Source organism: Acanthaster planci, linkage group LG15 (assembly GCF_054643075.1).
Source record: "Acanthaster planci isolate LZ-2023a linkage group LG15, COTS_SCS, whole genome shotgun sequence".
NCBI lineage: Eukaryota > Metazoa > Echinodermata > Asteroidea > Valvatida > Acanthasteridae > Acanthaster > Acanthaster planci.
The window spans coordinates 2223054-2249444 of record NC_141791.1 but is presented as its reverse complement, the minus strand read 5'-3'; the positions used below and the strand labels follow the sequence as shown (position 1 = coordinate 2249444).

The 26391-nt window shown below is 41.3% G+C and overlaps 4 protein-coding genes across 11 annotated transcripts in view; 2 read left to right on the top strand and 2 right to left on the bottom strand.

Annotated features, from left to right (window-relative positions):
* Positions 1-166: 166 nt before the first annotated feature.
* On the top strand, positions 167-2629 carry polr2f (RNA polymerase II subunit F). 2 transcript variants are annotated; one of them, XM_022226190.2, is made up of 4 exons: positions 167-485; positions 795-858; positions 1230-1360; positions 1838-2629. In XM_022226190.2, exons 1-4 carry the CDS (start codon positions 457-459, stop codon positions 1998-2000), a joined length of 387 nt encoding a protein of 128 aa, XP_022081882.1. In that variant the 5' UTR covers positions 167-456; the 3' UTR covers positions 2001-2629. The 2 variants fall into 2 exon arrangements, with proteins under 2 accessions (XP_022081882.1, XP_087002793.1); XM_087146667.1 differs by lacking the exon at positions 167-485 and having other exon boundaries at positions 1122-1360.
* Positions 2630-3073: 444 nt separating this feature from the next.
* On the bottom strand, positions 3074-6041 carry LOC110974502 (c-Myc-binding protein-like). The gene is made up of 4 exons (XM_022226191.2): positions 5887-6041; positions 5020-5141; positions 4452-4581; positions 3074-4039 (listed from the first exon to the last, which is right to left on the bottom strand). The coding sequence occupies exons 1-4, from the start codon at positions 5926-5928 to the stop codon at positions 3995-3997; spliced, it is 339 nt and encodes a 112-aa protein (XP_022081883.1). The 5' UTR covers positions 5929-6041; the 3' UTR covers positions 3074-3994.
* Positions 6042-6264: 223 nt separating this feature from the next.
* LOC110974612 (transmembrane protein 39A-like) lies at positions 6265-15627 on the top strand. Its single transcript, XM_022226398.2, has 8 exons — positions 6265-6514; positions 7350-7566; positions 8542-8625; positions 9597-9751; positions 9983-10310; positions 11211-11395; positions 12184-12304; positions 13296-15627. The coding sequence occupies exons 1-8, from the start codon at positions 6396-6398 to the stop codon at positions 13515-13517; spliced, it is 1431 nt and encodes a 476-aa protein (XP_022082090.2). The 5' UTR covers positions 6265-6395; the 3' UTR covers positions 13518-15627.
* A 1808-nt stretch (positions 15628-17435) lies between these two features.
* Positions 17436-26391, bottom strand: part of tulp4 (TUB like protein 4) — a 49762-nt gene continuing 40806 nt past the window's right edge. For all 7 annotated transcript variants that reach the window (XM_022226135.2, XM_087146570.1, XM_022226136.2 and 4 more), the window contains 2 exons: positions 24046-25271; positions 17436-23598 (listed from right to left, as the gene is read on the bottom strand). In XM_022226135.2, the coding sequence (XP_022081827.2) occupies positions 23482-23598; positions 24046-25271 (1343 nt within the window). In that variant the 3' untranslated portion in view covers positions 17436-23481. The remainder of the gene's footprint in view (positions 23599-24045; positions 25272-26391) is intronic.

Below are 26391 nucleotides of genomic sequence, written 5' to 3'. Positions count from 1 at the left end.
TAGGCTTCGTATACCCCCTCCAAAACTGGTAAAAACGGGGAAATTCAAAAGTGGGTGTCATTGTGCACTTTCCAGGTGAAAAGTAATTGGGAAATGTATAGGGGAAGCAGCAGAAACTTCCTACACAATACTGCTTCTGGCTTTATGTCAAAATGAAGAAAAAAAAATAAAAGGGAGCGAGTGGAAGGAAAAACCTCTCTTGCAGAAAAATAATAAACCTCGTGCTCCAAAGGACTTTCCTTGTTTCAGTGGATTTTTTTCCAAGGAAAGCTCTTGAACTTGAGTCAGTGACATACCTCAATTTACCAGGTCAGAGATACTGTCAAAAAATCAGACCTTTGGGTTTTCAATGATGGGTAGCAAACCTGTTCGGAGCGACAGCAAAGCTTTTGCGTTTTACTATGGTGGATTTTTGATCACTTGGTGGCGCCATTTTATAGTCTCAGAAAAACCAGCATGGCAGACGAAGAAGGAGATGTGGACAAGTAAGTTCTCTAAAAAGGCTTTTGTTCCTTTATTTGGTTAATGGTTAGTGTGTTTTTGAGTACGGATTTTCACTTCCGAAGTGTCGTGTTCCGCTGGAAATCATTCGATAGCGATAGGGTTGCGGTAAAAACAGTTTTGCGTGCATGACAAGTTCGCACAAAACTGACGGGACCTAGCTTACGTACACGTATGTAAGGCCTGGGCATGCCCAAGTAGGTCCAACGTTAGTATCCGCCAGCCTGTGACGGTTTGTGTTTGAACATGGAGGTTGACTACTGTTTAACTACGGACCACTTTGATATTTACAGTTTTGAGGATGGCTTCGAGGACGATGTGGATGATGAACCATTGGAGGACATGCAAGATGTTGAGGTGAGAGAGTAGAACGTAGTATTTGGATAAAATTGTGCAGAAATGCAGGTGAAAGTGCATCTTCAAAATTGTTTTTCATTTGGAGAAAGAAAATTATTGAAGTTTAAGTTTGCAAATTCTGCACCTGTTTTTGGTTTTATTACCAATTTCTTTTTACAAATGGACCCCCAAGTCATAAAATATTCTGTTCAATTTCTGTGACTGTTGCAATTTGATCAATTTGACGTACTTTGTAAAACTATTCCACGTTCATTGTATTGTAGGGAGGCTAATTGTGCTTAGCAAGAATTGTGTATTTCTGAGTGTTGGGTGACAAAATGTTCCGACTTGAGTCTAATTGGCCGTGTTCTTTGTGTCAACCTGCGCTGCAGGAGGAAGGAGGAGAGAACATTGACGTTCTACCAGCCGGGGAGGGACAGCAACAGACTGAGAGGATTACAACCCCCTATATGACCAAATATGAGCGGGCTAGGGTGCTTGGCACACGGGCGCTGCAAATAGCGTATGTACAGTACCTCAACATTCCTTCAGCCCAGCTTCCAGATAAATTTACGCAAGCGTGGACATGCTGTCTGTCCCAGTTGTAGAGCTTGAGCGTGCATGACATCCAGCAGAAACTCACTTGAATTTAATGTGTTTATGCAGGACATAGAAACAGCAGCATTACACACTGCTGTTTGACATCTATACTTTTGATCTACAGTCAGATGAGAGAACAGAGCTTTGTATCGTTGAACATTGTTACCAAACTCATTTGTAACCCCCTTGCCCCCTTCAGATGAAGGGCTTCCCCCAATTCCCAAAGCCCCTGCCAATTTGGACAAGGTTAAGTTTCAGAGCTGATGGACAGTGGACAGAAACAGAAAGTTCTTTGAAGACTGAGCGTATTGTAACAAGCCCACTGCGTGCAAGACTTCCTAGGCTGAATGCATCTTTTTCAGGTCGTGTCATGTGTCATTTTTTTTTTTACCCTTTCAAGGATGAATGCGCCAGTCATGGTGGAGCTGGAAGGAGAAACAGACCCCTTGCAGATAGCCATGAAGGAGCTCAAGGCCAGGAAAATCCCCATCATCATCCGACGGTATCTGCCGGACGGGAGCTATGAGGATTGGGGGATTGACGAACTCATCATTGACCAGTAGCACCAATTCCTTGAATTCTGTTACCGTTTTTAAGTGAAAAGATACAAGACTGGTGGGGCTGGACAAGGCAAGATCTGTAATTCCATTCAGAAGACTAGTGTTACAGTGAACAACTGCAACGTGATTGGCTCCCCATGAATGCTTGTGCTAATAACGAGGGTCACTGCCACTTTCCAAATTTTCCCCCAATACCCCAGTGAGCAAAACTGATGGTCTCAGGGTTTGGTTTGTAGGCTCTTGGCAAAGTTCTGGACTGTGATGGTATCGTTTCCCCATCAAGTTGCAAAAGTTGCCTTTTTAAGTCTTAACTGGTCATCGAAATGAAGGACTACCAACTGACCCAACCATACCCCAGAATTTACTGACATTTTTAGGCCTTTGGCTGCTACTGAACTGTTTGCCATTTTGCTTTCAATCATGGCTTGAAACGTAAAGTAAGTTCTTCAAATCACTTGCTGTAAATATCATAAATGAATCAAGTATCCCATTTTTGGAGTCCGTACTTGGCTCATTCTGGCTATATTTCCATTAAGTACTTTTATCATTTAAGGTGGGATTTGGACATAGCGTACCTGCTCGTATTTTCAGTTTTATTTTTTAATAAGACAGTCACGTTCTTGGTTGAAGGACACATGGAGTTGTAATCTGTTCTTGTACCAGTCCTCAAATGACGCGTCTGGAAGGCAGGTTGTACACATTAGAAAGAGCCTGCTGTTGCTTGGTATATCTAAACCGGAAAGTTGATTTTGGAGGGGTTCGTTCTACTTTGTAATGGCTGCTCTGGTTCAGAACATGGAATAGTGTTGACAAGAGCACATTATTGCTGCTGGCAGGAACTGAAAAGGAAGTCACCTATCCCACTTCAAATGCTCCCCCATGAAATGCTCATCACAAGCTTTTCTCTCCACCTTTTCAAAATACTACCCATCCGAATGACTCTGAAATCCAGCACTGTTGTAGCTTTTATAGTAACTTTGAATGTCTCATCAGCTGTTTACGTAAATGAAGTACAACCATCCACCAAAATGTCAGAAATTGTGAGAGTGTATAAAATCAGACAAAATTGAGAACTATTCAATTTCCACTTTTAATACAAACGGAGAAGAGGTGCAGGTTTTAAACACAAAGAATAATGTGAAAAATCTCCTACGTAACGAACAAAACCTGTTTTGAATTTTGTATAGTTCAATTTTCTCAATGTAAGCATGGGATGCATTGTTTCTAATGTCACACAAGTTTGACACCTACCAACACGACACAAATATATTTATTACTCAAAAGGAAAAAACCAAGAAGTCGCACAAAATTATATACACAACATTATGAACTGTGACCAGACAGCATACACGTATCAAAACGATGGTTAAGAACTTTGGAAATTCAACAAGCAACTATCACCTTGTGGCGAAAACATCGAGCTTTTATACATGTAGATATTTAACCCTACGAGTGTAATGAGATGAAGAAGATGGGTTTCATACTAAAACGGCAAACAAATCTAGATCCCTTACAAGCAGAAGACTACTAGCTTACACTGTTCACCAGGAGTTACCAAGGGATCTTAAAGATTAACATAGATGTATGAATACAGCTGTACAGACAGCTTCTCAGAGTTCATGGGTGCCTGCGATATCTGATAAAATGAAGTGGTGGCAACTCTTATTTGAATGTAAAGGTACTGTATTGGCAGACTCAAGTGAAGTGGCAATCCATGTGAGAATCAAAGGGTCTTCATTCATGGGCGGACGAGGGTGCTCCCGGACAATTTGTTGTTGATTCTGATTCTGTTCAGGATATTAAATAGGAAAAAGGCTCCAGTCTTAAGTCACTTAGTGTCTCAGATCACTTAAGATGCTCAGCAGTAAACATGTGAAAGGTAAGCTGCCCTCCAAACGACAGCGTGTGTAAGTCACTCGGTGCCCTGGTGAGCATATTGGCGGAATCTGGCTGTGGATGGTGTCAGGGTACATAGCGGGGCCTCGGGGATGTGGGATCTAGCTCTCTGAACCCTGCCCCTCATCTGGGTTCTCTTGCTGCAGCTGAGGAAGAGAAAAAAGCCGAAAAGGTTACGAGTTTCACTTCCGGATATGACGAGCTTCAAGATGCTTGGGTGGAAGTCGAACCCATGACTTCCAGCTTCCTAGCCTTTTGTTTTCATATGGAATCTTTGAGATAAACAATGTTCATTTGGTAGAACATTGACTTCCCATCAGCAAGAATGTGAAATCAACTGAAATAATCAGCTTCCACTGCAATAGTTAATTTACAAAAACAAGAAACTCTGGATAGTAAGATGAAAAAAAAATTATAGGCGACTCTTAGCTATCAGAGTTACTTAATTTTCAGATCCTTTAAAGTAGACGAAAGGCCTATCTGCATCTTGACGCTTCTCTAATCCATGTATGTAATCTCCTTTGCATCAGTTTTGGAGAGCACCAACTTGCATCTCACCTTAGCTCTCAGCTCCTTATTTTCGTCCTGTAGTTGCTCAACCTTCTGTTGTAGCTCGCTGACTTGTAGTCTCAACGCCTCCACGTCGGCTGTCTCTGGACCGGCAACGTTCAGGTGCTGCTTCAGGAAACTAGCGATCACATCAGTTAAGGGGAAAACTGCATATCTGGTGATATGAAAATAGCCCCCAAGTCCTGATGAAAACACCAGTGGAAATTTGCTGCGTCCATGACCTCTCCTGAACTACTCAAGAGCAGAGATTTCAATTTCTTTTGGGAGCCAAATGATAGCATTTTCCTTGGATCTGTTTTTGGCAGCAAATGGCTTTCTCAAAGAGAATTTTATCTCAGTGTTCCCATAGGACGGGAAATTTTTGATGAGTTATGAATTAAAAGACAATCACTTCGTCACATCTGGTACTGACCAGGATGGCAAGGGATGACTCAAAGTAAAGAAAAATACAGAAGAGTGTCGCAAATTCCTTGAAAGCAATATGGCCTTTCACTATCAACACTTCATTTGTGTAAGTTCCTGCAACTGCAAGAGGGAGAAATTCAAGAAAGGATACTCCAGGGCATTGTTAGGCTTCTCTGGCTCTTCATATAGTGACACCAGGATCTTGGTGAGGGTGTCCAACACCCCAGCTTTCTCCAGGTACTTCCGGAACTCCTCACGCTTTGAGTCTGCAGGCTGCCGTGTTAAAAAGAGACATGATAGCAATGAATAATGTAAGCAAGTAAGAGTGCATCATTTAAAGGATTTCATGTTTTTATTAATTTGAATAAAAGCATTTTAATGCATTTTAATTGTAACGACATTGTTAAAAGATTGATTTGAATGGTTTATCCGGTTTGTAAGTGACTTCGTCACAAAGGCAAACGCGTCACGACTTGCAAGCTCTCATTGGACAATCGCTGATGGTGCCCGTTAACTTCCGGTTCCATGGTTCCATGTAAACGGCGGTTAATGCATGTAACCCTATGTGCAGTGCACATGTGCGGTAGGCGTGGTTTAAACTGAAGTGACGTCACACTTACGAACCGGATAGGCCTATATTTGAATTAATAATAGTGAAGGTTCTTTATATTTGCAGCAAATTGTAAAAAACGTTGAACACCAGAAACGGATGGGCAGCAAAGATGCAGGAAAAAACAAATTCGAGCAAGGATGTGGCGTACAACTGCTCCTTTGTTTGTTGAATACAACCTATGCAACCATGAGCATTTAAAATTTGTAACAATAAACGAATTTTAAGGCAGGCCTTGCCTTTGAGGGCGCCCTTTCTTAATAGCAGTGCCACTGACTGTAGTACTGAACGACACGGATTTAGGCCCAAGTTACTTTAAACTTTTTGCTTGAACTTGAAGATTTTCTACTAATACTACCCTTGCTGAACAAAAGTGAACAGTTAAACTTGCAAAAGAGCTATACATACCCTGAATGTCGTCATATCTAATTCTTCTAGCTTTTGAGGCATAGAACAGAAGCTTTGCAAAAAGAAGCCGAAGAAAAATATTCCAACACACCTCTCAGCTTGACTGGGTGGGTTGCTATGTGAAATAAATTTCGTGGGATCAAAATTGATCGGGTTTAGTCCCACTCAAATATATGTAAACTTTAAGTCATTACTATTGAAACCAATCAATATTCTGTGATATTTTGCCGCCCAAAATATATTTGTCATAAAATTTATACTGTTTTGCATGAAACAATTGAAATTTTAAAGTTTATTATGATAAAACTATTAATTTAGAATAAATAATTATTCTCAAAAGTCAAAGGTTATTTCTTTTTACCTCACAATATCACAAGAGGGCGCTATTTAACTTTGTTTTGAGGATTTTTGTAGTGGAAGTCTCTTTGAAACTTGACAGATGTTAATTTCGGAAGGTTTTATTTTGAAGGTTTTGTCAATTTTACACCATCCTGCCTTCACTAAGGAAAATGGCTGGAGGACGGAGAGGTCCTGGTAGGCCACAGCTTAGCCGGACAGCCCCGCCTCCTCCGATGCACGCCACAAATGTGCTGGGAAACTCGGCGCAAACGACGACCATTCGACACAGGTCAGTATTCACTGTGTAGTGTCAGTCATGTCAGTAACATTAACATTGAAACAGGCATTGAATTTTGACAGTTGTGTGACACATGTTTTGTCTCTACTACTAGCGTTAGGGCAGAATTTTGGGAAGAGTTCCATATATACACGGTAATTGCTAATTTTCCATGCAGTGATACATCAGTTTTTATCAAAAATTGATAGAAGTTATTTAGAAAATTCTCAAAATTTTTCAGACTAGTTTCAGTCTGTCAGTGTCACTAACGTCAGTGGGGGGTTTGTACACAGGCTTGATCATGATGATAGGGTGTCATTCAAGTCATGTTCCTGTATGGAACTCATGTTTAATGTCACATCCTGATGCCACCTTTTTTCGTCTGTGTATTATGTTAGTTATTGCACCAATTTGAACATTTGGAAAAGACTTGAATCTGAAACTGAGAATCATTCCCAATTTTCTTAGAAAATACTTTGAAAATCCTATTGTTGATTTTCCCGAGGGGGCTTAACATCTTTGTACACAACCAAAGAAGTGCCTTGTACTTTAGTGGCATCCATCAGTGTGCATGTTTCTTTCCTATGCATAATCTCATTAATGGTCTTTCTGCAAGTACATGTATGATAATTTTTTAAAATGGGGATCCAGATTCCAAAGAATTATAGTGAGAAACATTTTACTTTGATTTGGTTGTGTTTAAAGAGAGTGCCATGGGCAGACTGGCTACTGTGAAAGCATGTCAAACAGTTTGATAAATCTTAAATTTAGGATGGCTTTCAAGCAGCTAAAACTGTTCCGGAGAGTTAGAATAAGTGAGATGCAATTGTGACTCGTTTCCATTTAGGAATGGGCCCGGTGCCATGCCAACCAGCACCCCTCTGGCCACCCTGATCACCATCACTCCCATCCACCACCCTGTCATCCCAGCCCTGCCCGTAGAGGGCAACCTGACCTTTGAGGTCACCGTAGTGCTGTACCTGTTGACCGTGCTCTTCCTGCAGTATGTGAACATCTACAAGACCGTCTGGTGGCTGCCCATGTCCCCATCCCTGACAGCCGTGGTGAGCACCAATACTAGTTACTACCTCCGTCTTTAACGATCGTCTCTGCCAAAGACTGTAGACTTGCCACTGATTAGTTGGACAAATCACAGACTAAACTCATGCAGTCATCGACATCAACAAAGTTAAAGGCCTACCTTATTACATAAGAGAAATTAAAAATAACCACAATTTATGTTTTTCCTTTGCTGTAGATTTGTAATAGATATGTTTGGAGAGAAATAACTCTATCCCTAACCCACTAGGGCCTTTTTACGAGGGTACATCCTCAATCCTCCAAAATCCTTCATTTTTTGGGCTTATGACAAAATGAAAGGTACCTGAATCTTCAATCCTCCAAAATTGTCCCTGGCCCTACTTCGAGTTTGTGGTTTTTTGTGTTTTTGGTTTTTGGGGGAGGGGAGGGTTGGGCATATCAGGTTGGTTGCTGGGCTGAAGCTGTTTTTCTGCATAGTTGGCTAATGGCTTTACTTTTGTAATAAACAAAGCAGACATGTGCCTTTGTTTTAACACACTGCAGTTGAGGATTGTATAAATTATGACCAGCAGCGGTGAACAATAGAACACACTGTCCTTGGGTACATGTACATGTAAACAGTATAATGTGTGACCATATGTGCACCACTATGTGACCGATCTTTAGTACTTCCGTCACCATTCATCCTCAATCCTCCAAAATCCTCCAGCCTTTAAAACACTATTCATCCTCAGTCCTGCATGCTTCAATCACCATTCATCCTCAATCCTCCAAAACAAAATCCTCCAATGTTGAAATCATCATTCATCCTGAATCCTCCAAAATCTTCCCAAACCACCCGGATGATTTTGGAGGATCAAGGTGGGTCGGGGCAATTCAAAGAAAGCCCTTCAACTTTGAGGTGCAGCAAGGTCATGCAAGTTTTTCCTCGAGTTTTAAACTAAGCCTGCTCTTGTTAGTTTTTTGTTAATCAGCCAGCTTTTCATTTTGTGTGACAGAATCTGTACTTGATTGACCCATACCTGGTGATGTTCATCATCATCGTCCTGACAAGACGCCTCGTCTGGAGCTTCATTGTAGAGGTCAGGTTACTATTCCAACAACTGTCCCATTGTCTCCCCACTAGTTACAGTGTTCAGAGACCCTATTTTACTTTGCTGTGATCCAAAACATGTTAGATGATGACAGTTGACTTTTTAGAGACCAACTTTCCAAATCGGATGCATTGCTGGTTGTTAACCCTATAACCCAGCCAGATGCAGCACAGTGCATCAGGGGAAAAATTCTGATGCACTTTGATGCTCTGGGTAATCAACAGCAGCCAAACAAACTGGCCATGTTGAGACCATGGAAGCTGTTGGATCTTATGGGTGACTGGCAACCACAGGCTCCCAGGCTGTTTGGCCTTGGGGGAGAGTTGACCTATTGGATCTTGTTACTCAGGGCAGGCTAGCCACTTTGACAAATTATGTAGTCTGATAGTCTGGCAGGGTTTCTAGCCAAAGTAGGCTGGAGGGTTAGGGTTAATTATTACAGGTATCACATTACAGGTCTGGCAGGTTTTCTAGCCAAAGTAGGCTGGAGGATTAGGGTTAATTATCACAGGTATCACATTACAGGACAGGAGCGGCCTGGCCTGGCCAGGACATTGAGTTGGTACTGGACATTGTTCAGCTGGAGATGCTCGCTCTTAATAGTACTAGCTAATGAACCATTGGCCCTTTGTTGAATTTGCTGCCAGGCTCGCGTTAGTTTTTTTGTCGGCGCCAGGGATGCGCGCCAGGGATGCCGGATGTAGGAGTAACAGATGCTAAATCAAGCCAAGATGTTCTCTCAAATAAATTCTGCCTGTCTGTGTTACTTGCAGTCTGTCATAGCTAAAGAATTGGCTAGCACCTGCAGCCATTTCCCATAGACCTGTGTGTTTTTATCAGTCGTAGCCAAGACATTCAGACACATTCTTTTATACGAAATGGCTTTGGATCGTCGTGGTTTGTGCTCTGTCACCGTATTTGTAAATTCTTAAAATAAGGGAAGATTTAATTTCTGGCAGGTTGCCAAGGATGCCAAGGTCTTCTCAGTCCTGTTCTACCTGGTGAAGTCCATCAAGTTCATTCTCGCCATCAGCGTCCTGGGATTGGCTGTCTGGTCTCTATGGAAACTGTTCCTTAGCAACTCGCCACTCAATCTGTTCTTCCTAGCATACCCGTGAGTTTCTTTTTTTTTTCAAAGTACAAGTGGAAATTAACAAGTAAATTATGCATAAAATACTTAGCCCTACAAATTTCTGAGGGCCTGGTGTTCTTTGCCCTCTAAAATCCTGCAAAAAAACCAAAAATTTCATTGTGAATTTTAAAAGATTCTGGTTAGGGTAGGGTTTAATGATATGTATAAATAGTTATGTCATGGAGTTATGGATCTTGCTTCTATTTGTTTCAGTCTGGTGTCATACTTCCTGCTTTATGGCTTGACGTTTGACCTGAACAAGTCGGTCTTTGCCACGGTCGTCAACAAGCTCTGGCCAAAGGGCGAGGCTCCCTCCCCCCTCGACAAGTCCGTCTCCGCCTCCCCGTTGTCCTCTCCCTCGCCCTCGCTCGGCTGCGCCCATGAGTCGTCCACCCAGCACAAGTGCACCCACGTGCCCATGGAGGTCCGCAAGGAAGCAGACGTCCTCAAGTACGACTTCAACACCCGCATGAAGAGCGTGCTATTCAATTCCATGGTCTGCGCCTACTATGTAGGCTTTGTGCCCATCTGTTTTCTACAAGTGAGTCCAGTTCTGGTCCCTTTTTATGATGGGGAGGGGACAAAAGTGACCTTACAATTTCTTGAAAGCTACAAAAGAAGAGAACCTCTTGTAAATTTATAAAAAGCGTAACAAATTCCGGCAAAGACTAGTTTACAAAATCATGTTCATCGACCAAATCAACCCTTCTTTATACTTTTGAAAAATAAAGATGTCAGACTACTTTTTATTTTAAAATGGTTCAGGGTACTGGTCCTACAAGTTGAGATATTATAATCGACTCACTCATGTTTTCTCTGCTATCACACTTAGCCGAGAAATCACTTGATATGTGCTGCATCCGCTTAAAACAGAACATTGAGGCTAAGTCATGGGTTTGAAGAAATCAGAGTTGTTCTCAGAATCAGTCCCAAATGGCTGAATCCTTCATGCGAGTCTTGCTTTCTCTTCAACAAAGACGCCAAGACCAGGGTGGGGTTTGGGCAAATTTGGGATGGTTCAAAAGCACCAATTCAAACAAGATAACCCTCTCCCAATCAATCATCGACATCTAGATTTTTGTAAGGTACAAACTGCTCCCTTTCCGGCCAAGGGGTCAATGCCAGAGGTTGGTTTCTTGCAAATTCAGGATACTTACAGGGGTGAGATTTCTCAGCTTTTTAGCTGATTTCAGCTTCTTTTGTTTTGGATTTCAGCTTTTTTTTTCCTCACTGGCTGTGTACAAAAGTATAGGAGATTTTCACTGTTCAGCTTCTCTATGGCTTTTTTCAGCTGTTTTCAGCTATTTTTATCATTGGTCAATCTCACCCCTGTTCTTAATAGTATTAAAGGTGTAAGCGTCATTTGAAACATAGCAGGTGACCTGGAGATTCTGTCACCAAAGCTGAACCTGTTTTAAAATGCACGTCGCATTCTTGGCAGCCATCCATGTATCTGGACCTGTGGTGGGCGTGTCTGATGATCGCCTTCGTCTGGATCAACTCCTTCATCATGTTCAGCTCCCACTTCTTGCCAGCATACTACTGCGACACGCTCCACCGCTGCTCCCTGCACTTGGGCAAGTGGCAGAAGGTGGACCACGGGTACAGCAACACCCCACAACACTTGTAAGTCGGGGAGGGGGGGTGATGGAGGAGGAGACTGTTGCACTCGTGGGAAGGCCATGAGCTGTAGCCGTTTTGCACATTGACTGCCGCGCATAATTTCAAAGGGGCGTTCCCATTTGCCAAGCGTTGTACACTTGCGCGCATATTTTATAGGTACCTTTCAGGTGTCTGTTTGAACATGAGCATTTTACAGGTGTACGCCCTCCACACTGCCAGCAGCGCATTTGTTGTGTTCTGTGATGATTTCAGTGTATTCAGTTTACATTGCAATAGCCTTTCATTTCCTACGAATATACTCCTAGTGGCGGAATCCGGTACACCTGTGACTATGAGTATACCCATTGTGGCAGAATCCGGTACACCTGTGACTACGAGTATACTCCTAGTGGCAGAATCCGGTACACCTGTGACTACGAATATACTCCTAGTGGCGGAATGCGGTACACCTGTGACTACGAGTGTACTCATAGTTAGTAGTCAATGTGTAAACCATAAAATTAAGTGTCGTTTTGTGACCAATATGAAAAGACTTTACTGTGCTTTGTGCAGTAGTCCTCTATACTGAGCACAGCTGTTTAGACACTGTTTGGCCAACTCAATGCCAGTTTAAATAGAATTAACGTGATCGGATAGTAAATTTTTCTGATTGGCTGGTACAAAGTTGTCTTTCAACTTCCATTGTCCGTGCTTACCAGTCTTGGCCAAGTTCATGAATACTATATTGGTATGTCAGATGTTAGTTATAGGAAATAATAAATAAATAAATACATTCTTGATTGATTTTGAAGATGGTCTGACGCAACTGTCTGGCCTCAAGGGGTTTTAGTGAGGTACAACAAGGGACTTTACAAGGCAATGGGACAGCAGAACGTGGCGCTTCCATCAGATGGCTCCTATGCCAGATTCTACGTAAGTCAAGACATTGGTCCAGCAGTTTCCTCACCTGATCTTTGCAGAGCTTGGCCTTAGAAGCTTTTCCATACCTTAAGGAATCTTTAAAGATGCACCCTGAGCAGTCACTATTATCTCAGACAGTCATTTAACCAAATGGAGAACCTTCGGCTGTATGTAAACTTTGTGCAAGAATGCAGGGTGACACGGTGCGGTCCGTTTACGAAAGGCAGTGTAAAATGCTTTTCAAATCATGTGTTTAGATGACTAGAACATACGGTTCAACATGTAAACTTGCAATTTTGAGAACAGCTCCATTACAAACGATTGTTTCCTGATGACTCCTGAATACTTGTAATAACATGTACTTGACCAATGACACTCCCAGTTTCAAATAACCGAGCCATTTTCTGATTCTAGATACGATTGTTGCAGTTGCAACCCTTGAGATCATCCAAGACCCTCATGAGACTAACAAAGACCTCCGGTCTGAAGTCATATCACAAGCTATTCAAATAAACTGCAGCAAAGCAATGTTTGTCGTTGTTCACCCGGTCACTTATGACAGGTCTTGTGTTTGGCCTTTTGTCTGGTCTTGGGACTGCTTTTGTTACTGGTCTCATGTCTGGTCTTAGGTCTGGTTTTGTTACTGGTCTCATGTCTGGTCTTGTGACAGACTTGTAACAGGTCTTGTGTCTGATCTTGTGATGGTTATGTGATTGGTCTTCTGACTAGTCTTGTGTCGGGTTTTGTGACTGGTCTGGTTACTGGTCTTGTGTCTGATCTTTTGATGGTCTTGTGTCTGATCTTGTGACAGACTTGTGATGGGTCTTGTGTCTGATCTTGTGATGGTCATGTGACTGGTCTTATGACTGGTCTTGTGACTGGTCTTGTTTGGTTTTGTGATTGTCTTGTGACTGGTCTTATAGTGGTCTCAGATCCAACAATGATCAGCGACACCAATCTGTGCCAATTTTTGAATCTAACCTTGAATTGGTTCCCCCCTCAGTTCATGTTCCACGAGCCGCTGCGGGTCCTGAATGGCCTTCTCTGCCTACAGGTCGGGGTGATTCTGTTCCAGCTGTACCTGCTGGCCATGCACACCCACTGGAACCACGTCATCTCCCTCTCCTTACTCCTATTCTGCAACTACTATGTCCTCTTCAAGCTGCTGCGGGATCGCATCATCTTGGGTAGGGCTTACCATGTCAAGGAACAAGAGGTGGAATAGTAGGAGGGGAACATATAAACTACCCCATTGGGCCCCCTCATATTCCCATACCTTTATTTTGCTATGTCGCATCTGAAATGTATTTATGGAAGAGTGTTGTAGTCAAGTACATTTTCACGAGAATGAGTACCTTTGCTTGAGTACGAGTAAATCATCGTGAGTATGAGAATGAGTATTTCAACGTATGAGTGCGCATACTTTACTGTGAGTATGACTGCCATTGCTTCACAGTGAGCATGAGTATGAGTACTTCAGTATGAGCGTGAGTATATGTACTCCACTGTGAGTATGCGCATAAGTACTGAGCATGTGTACGACGACAACATGGTATGGACTCTGCATCACCTCTGTCACCTCTTTCCCTGTTTTCTTCTCAAAAATAGTTACATCCCCGGGTTGTTAAAACATCCATTTTTCTTGTAACATGCTTGTACATTGCCTGTCAGTATTATTCTGCTTCAAAAGCGCCTTGGTTCGTCCAGGTTAATTTTTCCAGTCGTGAAATTTCTTCTCATCATCTGCCTTTTCTTTTCAAAATGGTGAGGCAGTTTTTCTTATTGTTATGAGCAAATTTAATAGACGCCATTGTGGGAGCCATGTATAAAATAGGGACAGAACTCTTTTTTGTAGATTTTCATGAGAGTGGATTGCTGGAAAAGATGAAGGTTTTAAGGGCACAGACAATGCGTTTGTTGAATATGTATGAGCTTAATTAAATGTATTGAAGGAATATTCAAGTTTATGAATATTCATTAAAATTACAGATATTGAATATTTACCTTTGTGATGTGTTTTAAAACTTCATTGAAGTTTATTCTTGCAAATTCACAGAAATGACATGACTTTTTTTCCTCCTGGTTTGAAAGGGGATGACTTTTGTCGTAAAAACATGTGATTTATGGAACAAAATGTGACAAGCTCGCTCCTGCATGGGTTAAGCCTCTTTATGTAGGAACTGATTAAAAGTTCCTTTTTTTTTTTTAATTGGGGTTATCTCGATAGGTACCAACATCCACAACATACAGTGGATGTGACTGGTCTTGGTAATACGCCACCCTTATTGCTGAGCCTCTGAGGCTGTGGTGAGGATTCATACCAGAACCTCCAGGAAGTCGATTGCATTTCATTACTGCCTTGATACCGAGTTTTATTTGGCAGTGTCACATTCACTTTGTGTGCATATTTGTGTGAAGAATGTTCCTGGTCTTATTTCCAGCCTGAAAGATTTTACCCCACGGAGGAAAAGAGAAAGGCAGTAACTTTACTTGAAAGTTAAGATTCCTTGGAGTTTTGCACTCTCTGTAAAGAGTCGTAAGGAGACTTCCAAGACCTTTAATGGAAGCTTAGAAACACTTCCAAGGGGGAAAAAGACATCAGATCACCCAGCAATTGTATCATTTCAGTCTTAGCTAAATGACATTATTTTGAATTTCTTGATTTATTTTTATAAAGTTTAAGATCTTATTGGCAATGTTTTCATTTTGAATACTTCCAGAGGAACTTATGCAGCTAATTCCGTTTTGAATTTGGATTCCTTGTCTGTATCAAGTTTTCCAGTCTTAATGATTTGCTTGACTCAAACACAGCCCTCTTCCACAGCCAGATACTTGAGGTACTCTGCCCAATTTATCTTGTTTTGATTAATTGCAGAATTCAAGCAGATTGTAAAAATGACAGTGGCAAATGTAGATTGGATGTGATTAAGGTCACATCTAAGTTGTCTGCCTTACGCTGCCGTGTGTGCATTGTTGACACAGGTAGATTTCAAAAGGCAGAGGTAGTAAAGAAAAACTAAATACAATATTTTATAATCAAAGCATTAATGGCTTCCAAGCCCCAACAAACAACCCATTCAACAGACAGTCATGCCAAACCAACCCAGAAAATTAATCTGAACGTCTGTGAAGTTCACATATGCTTTTGGCTTCCTTAACAATGTCAGGTGTTCGTATTATGGCCAAAGTAGGTGAAAGATGTAGTTTCAGACCACCCAAATACAAGTTGCCAGGCTTTTAGATAATGTAGTAATTATGAAGCCCAGCCAAATGCCGTGGGTGAAAAGCGTTGTAGTTATATTTATTAAAAGATTGTTACTTCCATGCAGAGTAAATTTGGTGTGAGGTTTTCTCATCTGTGCTTGTCTTTGTGGAACTTCGTAGTTTGGTCCAGATATGGGAAATTTCAGGAAAAAAAGTTGTCTTGACATATACATGTGGTTATGGCAAGTGGTTGCCTCAAAGACATCATAAATTCAAGGTGGTTCAAAAGCACCTTGGAGCGATGTCAAGAAAAGTCAAATCTGGGTCATAATTAAAATGCAACTCTAACCCTTTTAAATTTATTAAATTTGGCTCAAAAATTCAAAATCGTGAATTTGGTTGAAACTTGCATAAATGATGTCTCTTGGCCCCAAGAACATATTATGAGTCATCAAGAATCAATTTGAAGCCCTTTTGGAAAAAAGTCAGTTTTTGGTCAAAATTTATTGAAATGCAAACAAATTTATTTGATTTTCAAAATTCAAAATCATGAATTTGGTTGAAACTTGCATAAATAATGTCTGTTGGCCCTTAGAATACATTACAGGCCATTAACCATCATTTTGAAGCAGTTTGGAAAAAAGTCAGTTTTGGGTCAAAATTTAATTGAAATGCAAGGCTAACCCCTTACAAATTTATTTGATTTTGGCTCAAAAATTCAAAATCATGAATTTGGTTGAAACTTGCATAAATAATGTCTGTTGGTCCTTAGAATACATTAGAGGCCATCAACAATCATTTTGAAGCAGTTTGCAAAAAAAGTCAGTTTTGGGTGAAAATTTAATTGAAATGCAAGGCTAACCCCTTACAAATTTATTTGATTTTGGCTCAAAAATTCAAAATCATGAATTTGGTTAAAACTTGTAAATGTAATGTCTGTTGGTCCTCAGAATACATTACAGGCCATAAACAATCATTTTGAAGCAGTTTGCAAAAAGGTCAGTTTTTGGTCAAAATTTAATTGAAATGCAAGGCTAACCCCTTACAAATTTATTTGATTTTGGCTCAAAAATTCAAAATCATGAATTTGGTTAAAACTTGCAAAGATCATGTTTGTTGGTCCTCTGAATACATTACAGGCCATAAACAATCATTTTGAAGCAGTTTGCAAAAAGGTCAGTTTTTGGTCAAAATTTAATTGAAATGCAAGGCTAACCCCTTACAAATTTATTTGATTTTGGCTCAAAAATTCAAAATCATGAATTTGGTTAAAACTTGTAATGTAATGTCTGTTGGTCCTAAGAATACATTACAGGCCATAAACAATCATTTTGAAGCGGTTTGTAAAAAAGTCAGTTTTTGGCCAAAATATAATCAAAATACAGGCTAAGCCCTTGCAAATTCCTTTTTGATTTGGGCCCAACATTTCAGAATAATAAATTCATTTGAAACTTGTGTAAATGATGTCTCATGGTCCTGAGAGCATATTATGGGCCATCAAATATCATTCTGAGGCAGTTCTGAGGCAGAAAATCCACGGTGAAGCCTTTACAATTTTAATTTTGGCTCAAAAGTTTGGAATAATGAATTTTCTGGAAACTTGTACAAAACGATGTCCTTCACTGTGGAGTGCAATTCAAGTTCACAGACATCTTGGAGTTCTAGTCTTTTTCTAATCAGCTGCTCACTGGACCACAAACGGGTATTTCATTATTCAAATGGAAGAGCACAGTACGTGTATTCACTGACTTTCAGAGTTTGAAAAAACTACAGGAGTTTAAAGTCAAGTGAAGGAAAAAGTTCACAGTTCAGGACAATTCAGGTTCAATTTTTAAAGCTAGCCGTAAATCGTGAACATTGAATGTCAGGGAAGGATACTGGGGGAATCATACTTCTAACTAAATGACTCATAATGCATATTTCCAAGTAAGAAATCTGGTTTCATTACTTTTTTATCACAATCAACATTGTGTGAATACACCTGTTTTATTACCCATTTCTTGACATATAAAATCTCTTTTCTGACATTCAGTTACTCAATAATTAATTTATAATGTCAATGCCACAGAGTTCATATTAAGATATGGCATATACAAGACTACAGGTACAATATCTTACTGTGAATACAATAAAGATGGAAAAACAGAGATGTGACATGGAACAGAAACGAGGCATAGGACCATGCATACGATTCTTAATTTAATTTCAAAATACCAAAGCCCTCCCCATCAACCCCTGCCCCCACCCACTTACATCTACCTCTTCTGTTACCTTCATATCCAAACGACCTCTGTAAAATATTTTACTTCAAGTTTCCAGTCGTGTCCACAATCACATCTTAATGGAAAGTGAGTTTCTTATGAAGCCAGTTAAACCTTTTCTGTAGACACTAAAGCAATTTTGTGAGCAAATGCAACACTGTTGTAAAAAATAATTGCTGGGAAAAAAAATACAATTTTTGTGGAATTTCCCCATTTAAGAAGAGTTACGGCTTGAACATAAATCTTGAAGCTTCTGCACTAAGGACAAAGATACCATAGAGCACTGCTGTAGTCAAGACCATCACAAGACTAGACACAAGACCATGCACAAGACAAGTCACAAGTAACAGGGTGAACAATGACAAAGGAATGCTTTTGTTGCAGTTCATTTGAATAGCTTGACTTGAATTCAGACTAGAGGTCTTGTGTTGGTCTTGTGTGGTCTTGTTAAGGTCTTCATTGGTCTTCACTACAACACTGTCGTAGAATTACAATACAAAAAGGTAAGGTCACTGATCATTTAGAGCTTGCTCAACCTGAAATGAGCTAGGCATTTTGAAGATTTCACTCTAATCTACAATCTCCTTCACCAGAATTCATCTTCCCTGACTTCATAATCAGGGGCTGTAGGAAAAAAGAAGGAAGTTCCCAATTGGGGTCCATTATTTCCATCGCCTAAGGTGCCTTTTCTGTGGGCTCTTCAATGGGAAAAAGCACAGGAACATTGTGATGGAAAAAGAACTCTTTCATCAATACCTAAGCAAAACAATTTACTGGCTTTTAAGAGTAGGAATCAAGACATCAGAAGATTTTTTTAATGGGACAACTGAGTGAAATATTTGTTTGCTTTTTTTCCCAAGTGGCTGTGGCTTTCTGCACTGGTTCAACACAATCACAAGCCTTTGTCACAGAGGAATAAACGCAAGTTGAGTATGGCCATGAGTTCACCAAGGGCACAATGCTGCAACAGAGAACATATTCAAATTGAACAATTAGGCAGTTTGGAAATCGACATCTGACTGGTCGAAAGAAAACACAGCACACATGCCACAAAAAAAAAAAAAACAATATTCGTTACAATATTGTGTAACATTTAAGTGTTCAGCAAATCCATGCACCAACACTTTGTATTGGTTGAATCCCTGTTATGAACCAGAATAAACCAATTAGGTACCAGCTTATGGCACCATTAATGAGTTGCTCATAATTATGCTCTCTTTTGGCACACATCTATGCAAGAACCAAAAAAATTAATACTGAAGATATACCAACATATAAATGATGTAACCAAGACCTTTCTGAGACCTGAAACAACCTCAATGACTTTAATCATTTAAATTTTCAAAAACATACTGAGTCAGTTAGGCCACAGAGAGTAATTAGCTGGTGAAATGTTTTGGAGTAAGAGTTTAATTCAGGTTGAAATATTCATTTCAAATCTCACATTCAATTACCTAAGCATTTTGAGTGAGGTTTCTAAAAAGGTCTTGGTTACAACACTACAATATCCTTGGCCTGCCTACTTTTTGTTATCATTGGAGGAAATAAGTCACAAACTCCATGCATTCAGGTTTGTCTGTTTGTCTCTGATTGTTCAAAAGGAAAAAAAAAGCTGAATACACAAAACCTTCCTGCTGAAGCTGGAAACCCAAAGAATTGTCATCACGTCAAACTCTGGCAAATTTTCTTCACACTATAGTTGGAACAGCTTGTTTCAAAGCAATAATTTAGATAAAACTATGCTGCCATTATTGCAATTTCAGTAAAATACAGGCAAGCTTCGGATATGACGCTTAAATGAACCAGTAATAAATAACACATAACATTCAGGTAATGCATTTGAATATATGAGAGGATAATTACAGTAAGCAATATAACGTGACTTGTGCTTTTCAGATGGTTAATTTCTGTCTTTGTTGAAGTTAAATGCACGGTGTATGTACAGACTACAATAAGCAAAAATAAAAGTGTATTGGAACAAACTCGATATTTAATGCAATGGCTGCCTTTGACAAATAAAACTCTTTCTCTTTTATGATGGTTTACTTGGCACTACAGGAGGGGCGGCGCTACTTGTATTATGACAAAACTTGGGGGTCTCAGAGTGATCCAAAATACCGTGCAAAAAAGATTGCAAGATGGAACATCATCACTTAAAGTGATGGTCATTTTCTATGTTTCCTCCATTTTGAAACTCCCATGCGTCATTCCCCCCCCCCTTCAAAATTCTTGAACACTGGCTCCACCTTGAGCCCTACACCATTAAATGGTACTCTCCTCACAATCCATAAGCCATATACGATGTACATCAGAAATTATATTAATGCCCAGGAACATTAGAACAATGTGTGTGAGGAAGTTACCACCACTAAATGTAACACAGCTTCACGTCACGGATCAACTCCCATGGAGATCAACCTCCAACTAGTGCCCTCAATGGAAAGGACAAATCAGTTTTAAGTACAACGCGTCATGTCATAGCACCATTTCTATTTAAACTTCCAAAATAGTCAGCCCTCTTCCAATCCACTCAATGCCGAGTCCCAAAAGACTGAAGTCAAACTAGCGTTGGCACTGTACGCATTCGGTAACTAAGAGACCTTCAGCCTTTTCTAAAGCTTTCTGTTCTTCTGGTTGTTGTTTTTGGCAGTGAATGAAAACTGTTTCCTTACAGCATGTACCGGAAAAGGAGAAAACGGTTCGGCGTTTCCCTCTCCAATAATTATAGTGACATGTTTACAGCTTAAAGTTCCGCTTCCTTTAATTAAGTATGTGTATTACTCCACACAACAAGACATGGCTGCTGCAAACCAAGATCTTCAGCTCTAGCACACTTCAGCACGTATTTCATCAGATGCAAGCAGTCAACGTCTTGACACAAGTTATTTGAGCACATGGTCAGTGTCGATCGAACACTTGAGAATAAACACTAATTAAAATACTTCCCAGCAGCACTGAAACTTTCTTTCCTATTTCAGCTTACACTGAGCAGCATATGGAAACTACACGTAGGTAAAAATGACCGAGTTGAATAGTCCTTGCCAGTCCTTGACAGAGTTTGTTGCTGGACACACTTTAAGTGTAATGCATTCAACCAGCTCACCACGCAAAACACAGTAAAGGGCGCAAGTCACATCAGCAGCGCTTTCCAATGTTGACGTATTTTTGCAACTGTTACACCCCAAAACATTTTATAGCTGTGAATAGGCAGGCAGACTGTAATTTGAATAAAGCAGTAGAGCAAACTATTTTCTTACAAAGTCGTTATTCCCTCTTGCAGCCAAAAATGGACGGAACAAAAATTTTGCCTGTCAGATTCGACATTAAAATGAAATTGGATTTCCTTTCGAGAGGGACAGTCTTTGGTCTCAATCCAGTCAGAGCCTCCGCACCGAAACACACGAGGGACAGGCAGGAGAGAGCTCAAGGCGTGGACAAATCAAACAATTACCCCAAACCATCGGGGAAACACTGCCTTCACGCTGGGGTAAGTTACTGGCAGCCTTCACTGTGTTTTATGCCTCATACATTCCAAACTATAAACTGAAAAACTGGAAATTTAACCACTGTACATCCTTAGCCAGAGTAACCTTTCATACAGATCTGCACATAAATGTACATGTACCCTTGGTATCACGTTTCTTTCCCATGTTCATGTTAACCTGTCCAGCTCCTTTGTAGACAACACCCTATAAGAAGCATTCACTGTTACTCTCCCAAGGCAAGGTGATTTATGGGTAATTTGAAGAACTTTGGAATATTGAGACTGACGACTACTTGTCCACATGGACAAGTCCATACGGGCATTTTTTTTTCAGAAAGGCAGATGTTGACAAGGGAGAAATTTTAAAAAACCTCAAAATGTCACAGGGATGTTCCCATAGATGATCTTGAGTGGATCAGTGTTTTAATCCAACTCAATTACAGCATCAAATGCATATCATGTAAAAAAAAAAAGAAAGCTAACTTTGAGAATTAGAATATGAACCAAAACAGAATTCAAAACAAGTGCTTCTCCAACTGTTTTGCAGTAACAAGTAACACTGTGCCTTCCTGAATTTTGACACCTAACCCTACAGTGGAAGTAACGATCAAGTCAAGTGACACTGCCCATTTGAATTGTCTAACCCGGCCCACATTACTACCTTCAATTACTCTCTCATTCTACCCAAAACCAACCTCCTTCAGAAAAGGACGAATATAAATAACAAATGTTTATACAACCACTTCTCCAAAAGTCAAAAAAAGAAAAAAAATTCACGAAAATCGTCCACTAGCTTACAAGCGCAAAGATTGCATAGGAATGACAGTTCAAACAGCTCACTTTGGTTAGACGTTAGACTCGTTTTTTTTCCTCACTTCTTAAACACACTGCATTAAATTCGAGACAAAATTGGATAGCCTTGCCTAAGGATGGTGAAGATTTTCAGCACCTGAAATTGGGGAGTGTGGTATTAACAAGGTGAGACAGTGCATTTATTTATACGTAGCAAAATATTAAATGTTAAATTCCTGGATTATTTTGTCATAAGGATTGAGTGATAAATAAACACACAAATCATTTAAGTCTTTCAAAATAATGCCTTCAGCCTTGCAAAAACTTACAAGTGAGAAATAGTTCAACTGTTTTGGTGAGGAACATGCTTAAAAGTGATTTCTTCCTTGCTTTTGGGAGGGGAAAGAAATGGAAAATGTTCAATTATATATTAGAATAACTGTCTGTGACCACAACAGAAACAAGATTGCTAGACTGACTTGCTCCCCAGAGTATTGCTGATGACCAGTCGTGGAATGACATACCTAGGTCACATGGACTATTAGCCAGTGCCCTGCTGTTGCTAGGCCAAACTTTCTCCTCAGCCGGGCAGTTTTTTGTGCTTGTTTGTGTTCACTAAGGAACATGAAATCTGCTGTTGAATAGAAAACTGGGCAACTCTACAATTCCAAGAGTCAACTGACCACAAAAATCAAGGATTTTGATGACAAAAGGTGGAACTGTGCGTAGTCGAGGCACTTTGGTACAAGTCTCACAACACTTGCACAAAATGCTAACACCAACCACATACAACTGTGGTTGCAATGCTGTCCAGGTGAGTGGACATCTTATAGAAATCTATAATCTCAATACAAAGCCATTTTAATCACAACAGGTTTTACTGGTTTCAGCATGACTGGGATCAAAAGTCTGCATGAACTGCATGAATTGTCTAAACTATTCATTTCAAAGATACATGCAGTTAATGTCACTGTGAGAAATCCAAACGTATTGTTAACTCCATCGACAAAAATCCATTTTTGTGAAGAAAATATGCACTTGTTGCAAAACAATATTTCAAAACTTGTACTTACAGTTCACCATGTCCACAACAGACATACTGAGATTTTAAATACTAATTAATGAAGCACTCATAAACACTCTGTGAGAAATAAATTGAGTTGTAGGTCGTGAGTCACACAGGTGAGTCACTATTTCATCCACTCAGAATTCTTTAGGGTATAGAGCTGTATAAGTGAAAAATTCTTTGCATTGCAAATTATTGGGAAAAAAATTCTTTGACTGTGGCTACAGCGACCAGGCAGTGAATGGTAACAAAAGTGACAGCGTTCAACTTTTTGGGCCAACTGGGTGGCAGTGGATGTGACCTTTACGAAGGCGTCAGGAGTAAGGTTGGCTGGTTCTCACTGGGCAAACAAACTTTACGTAGAAGTTTTCTCTGCTTTTTTTCACTTCAGACGCTGAGTCACATTGGCTAGAGCCACGGCGAAAGCCTGCAGGGCCGCAAAGGGGTACTGGAAGTCAAGCGTGTAGGCGTGGCCATCGATTCTCCCAAACTGCATCACCTGGGGTGGGACAGGAATCGCAACCGAACAAGAATTATTGTCAGCATTGTGAGACACCCTGCCTGAAAACTCTGACTTTTTTTGTTAATGCCAGTAATGGCAGACAGTACTCGACGCTGAGCCCAAAAGAGCGACTTAATGGTTGTATCTCCTGTGAGTATAAAAAACTACTATTTCATGCGAGGCAAAATTTGGTCAACTACCGATCAATTTTCCCTGGTAACCTATGCACAGCATATGTCCTGGGTACCAGGCACGTGTCCAGTAGTTAAGTAAGGGATGATCACTGATTGAACTCAGCTTGAGATGATCAGAGCGTACTGCTGAGAGTATGAAAATCTCTGAAATTGTGACTTCAGTGGACTGCCATCTGATTGATAAATGTACTTTTCCAGCACAAAGAGGGTACTCTCCAACACTTGTTTGGATTTTAAAGGAGAAACTCACCTGTTTGCCGTGGAGCTCCACTTGGAAATTCTTGGCAGACTCCTGGGTGACTCTCCCGCCAAAGTCCAGCTGGTAGACCTGGGTGCTCTCATTCCAGAGCGGAGCCTTGTTGCGCATGACAAACACCTTGGACTTACAGTCCGCATACTGCCGCATCAGCTTGGCCCTGCGGGACTTGGCACTGCCCCCACCGGCCGCCGGCGTCTCCTCGCTGCTGTTGGCATTATCGGCGTCACTCTCCGAGCTGTCCACGGCGCCCGCGTGCGATTTCATTCGGCTCCAGGACGGGCTCCCCCCACCGCACAGCGAGGTCCGCCGGTCCTTGGATGCCTTCTTGGCTTTCTCTGGTTCTGGCCCGATCTCGCTATCACTCTGCTTGACTGCACCGCTGCCGCCAGGGGAGGTGCCGGCACTGCTCTCGCTCCGGCTGCGGGTTTTGGATTTGGGCCGCTTCCTCTTCTCCTGTGGGGACTTTCCAGACCCCGACGGACTGCTGTCCCTCCCACAGCCATTCTGCGGACTGCCGCTATTCGTCCTGGTGTCCATTTGCATTATACTCTTTGGGCTGGAGCTGGAGCGTGGCCGGTTTTCCCGTGGCTTCAGGCTCCGTTGAGATTGCACTGAAGGTTCTTTCTCTGCCTGTAGTGGGACGTCGCGTTTTCTGCCTGAGGGCACTGCAACCACGACTCCCTCTTGTACCTCCATCGGCAGTGGTTTGTGGTCCACAGATTGGTTTGCGATGCCTCCATCCGTTGGAGGGTGGTGCTGTGCCACGCCAGTGGGGATCAGCTGGCTGGCGCTGTCCGCCCAACGGGGCATGTCCGTTTGCAGCTCGTCAAAGTCACAGGGCTCACTGGATATCAACGTCCCGTCCACAATCTCCGTGGTGCCATTGATGATCTGGGCATTCTCCACCACATCCAGGGCTCCTGTCCTCCCTGCCACCGTGGTAGTGGCTTCCAGGGAGGTCTTGAGGAGGTTGCTAGTCCGCCGTTTGGGGATGGCCCCCTGCCGGATGAACTGCTCCCGATCCGGTTGGACCTTGGAGGTTGAAGAAATGTTCTCATTGGTCACCTCCAGTGGCTGGGAAACCTCCATTGCTGGCGGAGGGGGTTCCTGGTCTGCAACATCCAGATCGCTACTTGAGAAACTACGATTCGTTGATTTCATTGGAGCAATGGGGGCGGGGCCTCCTGCCCTATTCATGGGTGGTTGAGGTGGCGGCTCTAAAATTTAAACAAAAAATTGGAATTCTTCAGAATTGTGCTGTAAACCCTGTAATTTATTCTAATACAATCGATATGATCTTTTGTTTTACACTCTTGCATCTTATTTAACCCCAAAAACATTTTCTGTGATTTGTTCTTCCACTGTTGTCCACTGAATTTTTCTTTAACAGATAACCTCTTTAATATCGCTGTCTTAAATTTTTATTTTCAACGCTGTGCAAAAATACACCATGCTCATTGCAAGTGTAAAAACTATCAAAGTCTCAGCTAAAACAAACGCAAAGCAATGATATGCTGGCTACAAACAAAATGATGCCTGCGAATTTCACGTGGGTGACCAAACGGCTGTGTGCGAGGCTCATCAATTATGCAGGGTGGCATCAGATGCCCTTGTCTCTCAGAAACGACAGACGATAAATATCTGGGGGGTACAAAAAAAACGGGTCTTGGGGACAGAGGCAGCACCCGCGGCGCCACTTAATGCCTTGCCAAAGTCCGATCCAAGATAGCGGGGGCGGAAAACTGGGATGACAAATGGATTTGGAAATTTTGTAGCAATTGTGCTGAACCAGGAATTCAATTCTGCATCGGAAGCAGGGCCTATTTCTGGGCATGTTGATGAATATGGTAGGAATACTAAGAAATTGAGGTACCTTGTCTTTACACATCAAAAGTGCTTGTACATGTTCTGAATAAATTAGCCTACAAATCTCACGAGTGTTTGTCACCTGTAAAGAGATCAAGCATGTGTAAAAAAAATACAGTCATAATTTTCAAAGTCTCGATAAATAAGCATCCGCAGATTTGCAGAACTGTGTGCTCTGCCTGTTCTGTAGGAAAATCCTGAATTTAAATGCTACTTTGAGTAATGGCTTAGTCAAGGGAGGATCCATCTTTCGGACACAGGAATAGCAACTTTGATAATACGGCGTGGCCAAAGAAAACCCAACATCCGTGATGAAGGTAGACAAACAAACAGGTCATGGACTTCTCTTCCTGTCGCACACCCTAGAAGGCTGTTTTAATTGCTGATGAATCAAGGAAGGGGGGAGCTGTATCGAAACCACACACTGGGATTGCAGAGTCAAAAAAAAAATCTCTACTAGAGGAGATGGCG

What these genes read in the sequence shown, in the direction of transcription:
- polr2f (XM_022226190.2), top strand. Translation starts at nt 457, where the DNA reads ATGGCAGACGAAGAAGGAGATGTGGACAA. An exon ending in AGGACATGCAAGATGTTGAG is followed by an intron (nt 859 to 1,229) that starts GTGAGAGAGTAG and finishes CCTGCGCTGCAG; the next exon opens with GAGGAAGGAGGAGAGAACAT. An exon ending in ACACGGGCGCTGCAAATAGC is followed by an intron (nt 1,361 to 1,837) that starts GTATGTACAGTA and finishes TACCCTTTCAAG; the next exon opens with GATGAATGCGCCAGTCATGG.
- LOC110974502 (XM_022226191.2), bottom strand. Translation starts at nt 5,928, where the DNA reads ATGCCTCAAAAGCTAGAAGAATTAGATATGACGACATTCAGG. An exon ending in AAGCCTAACAATGCCCTGGA is followed by an intron (nt 4,582 to 5,019) that starts GTATCCTTTCTT and finishes TGTGATCGCTAG; the next exon opens with TTTCCTGAAGCAGCACCTGA. An exon ending in ATAAGGAGCTGAGAGCTAAG is followed by an intron (nt 4,040 to 4,451) that starts GTGAGATGCAAG and finishes TCTCTTCCTCAG; the next exon opens with CTGCAGCAAGAGAACCCAGA.
- LOC110974612 (XM_022226398.2), top strand. Translation starts at nt 6,396, where the DNA reads ATGGCTGGAGGACGGAGAGGTCCTGGTAGGCCACAGCTTAGCCGGACA. An exon ending in TCTGGAGCTTCATTGTAGAG is followed by an intron (nt 8,626 to 9,596) that starts GTCAGGTTACTA and finishes AATTTCTGGCAG; the next exon opens with GTTGCCAAGGATGCCAAGGT. An exon ending in GCTCCTATGCCAGATTCTAC is followed by an intron (nt 12,305 to 13,295) that starts GTAAGTCAAGAC and finishes TTCCCCCCTCAG; the next exon opens with TTCATGTTCCACGAGCCGCT.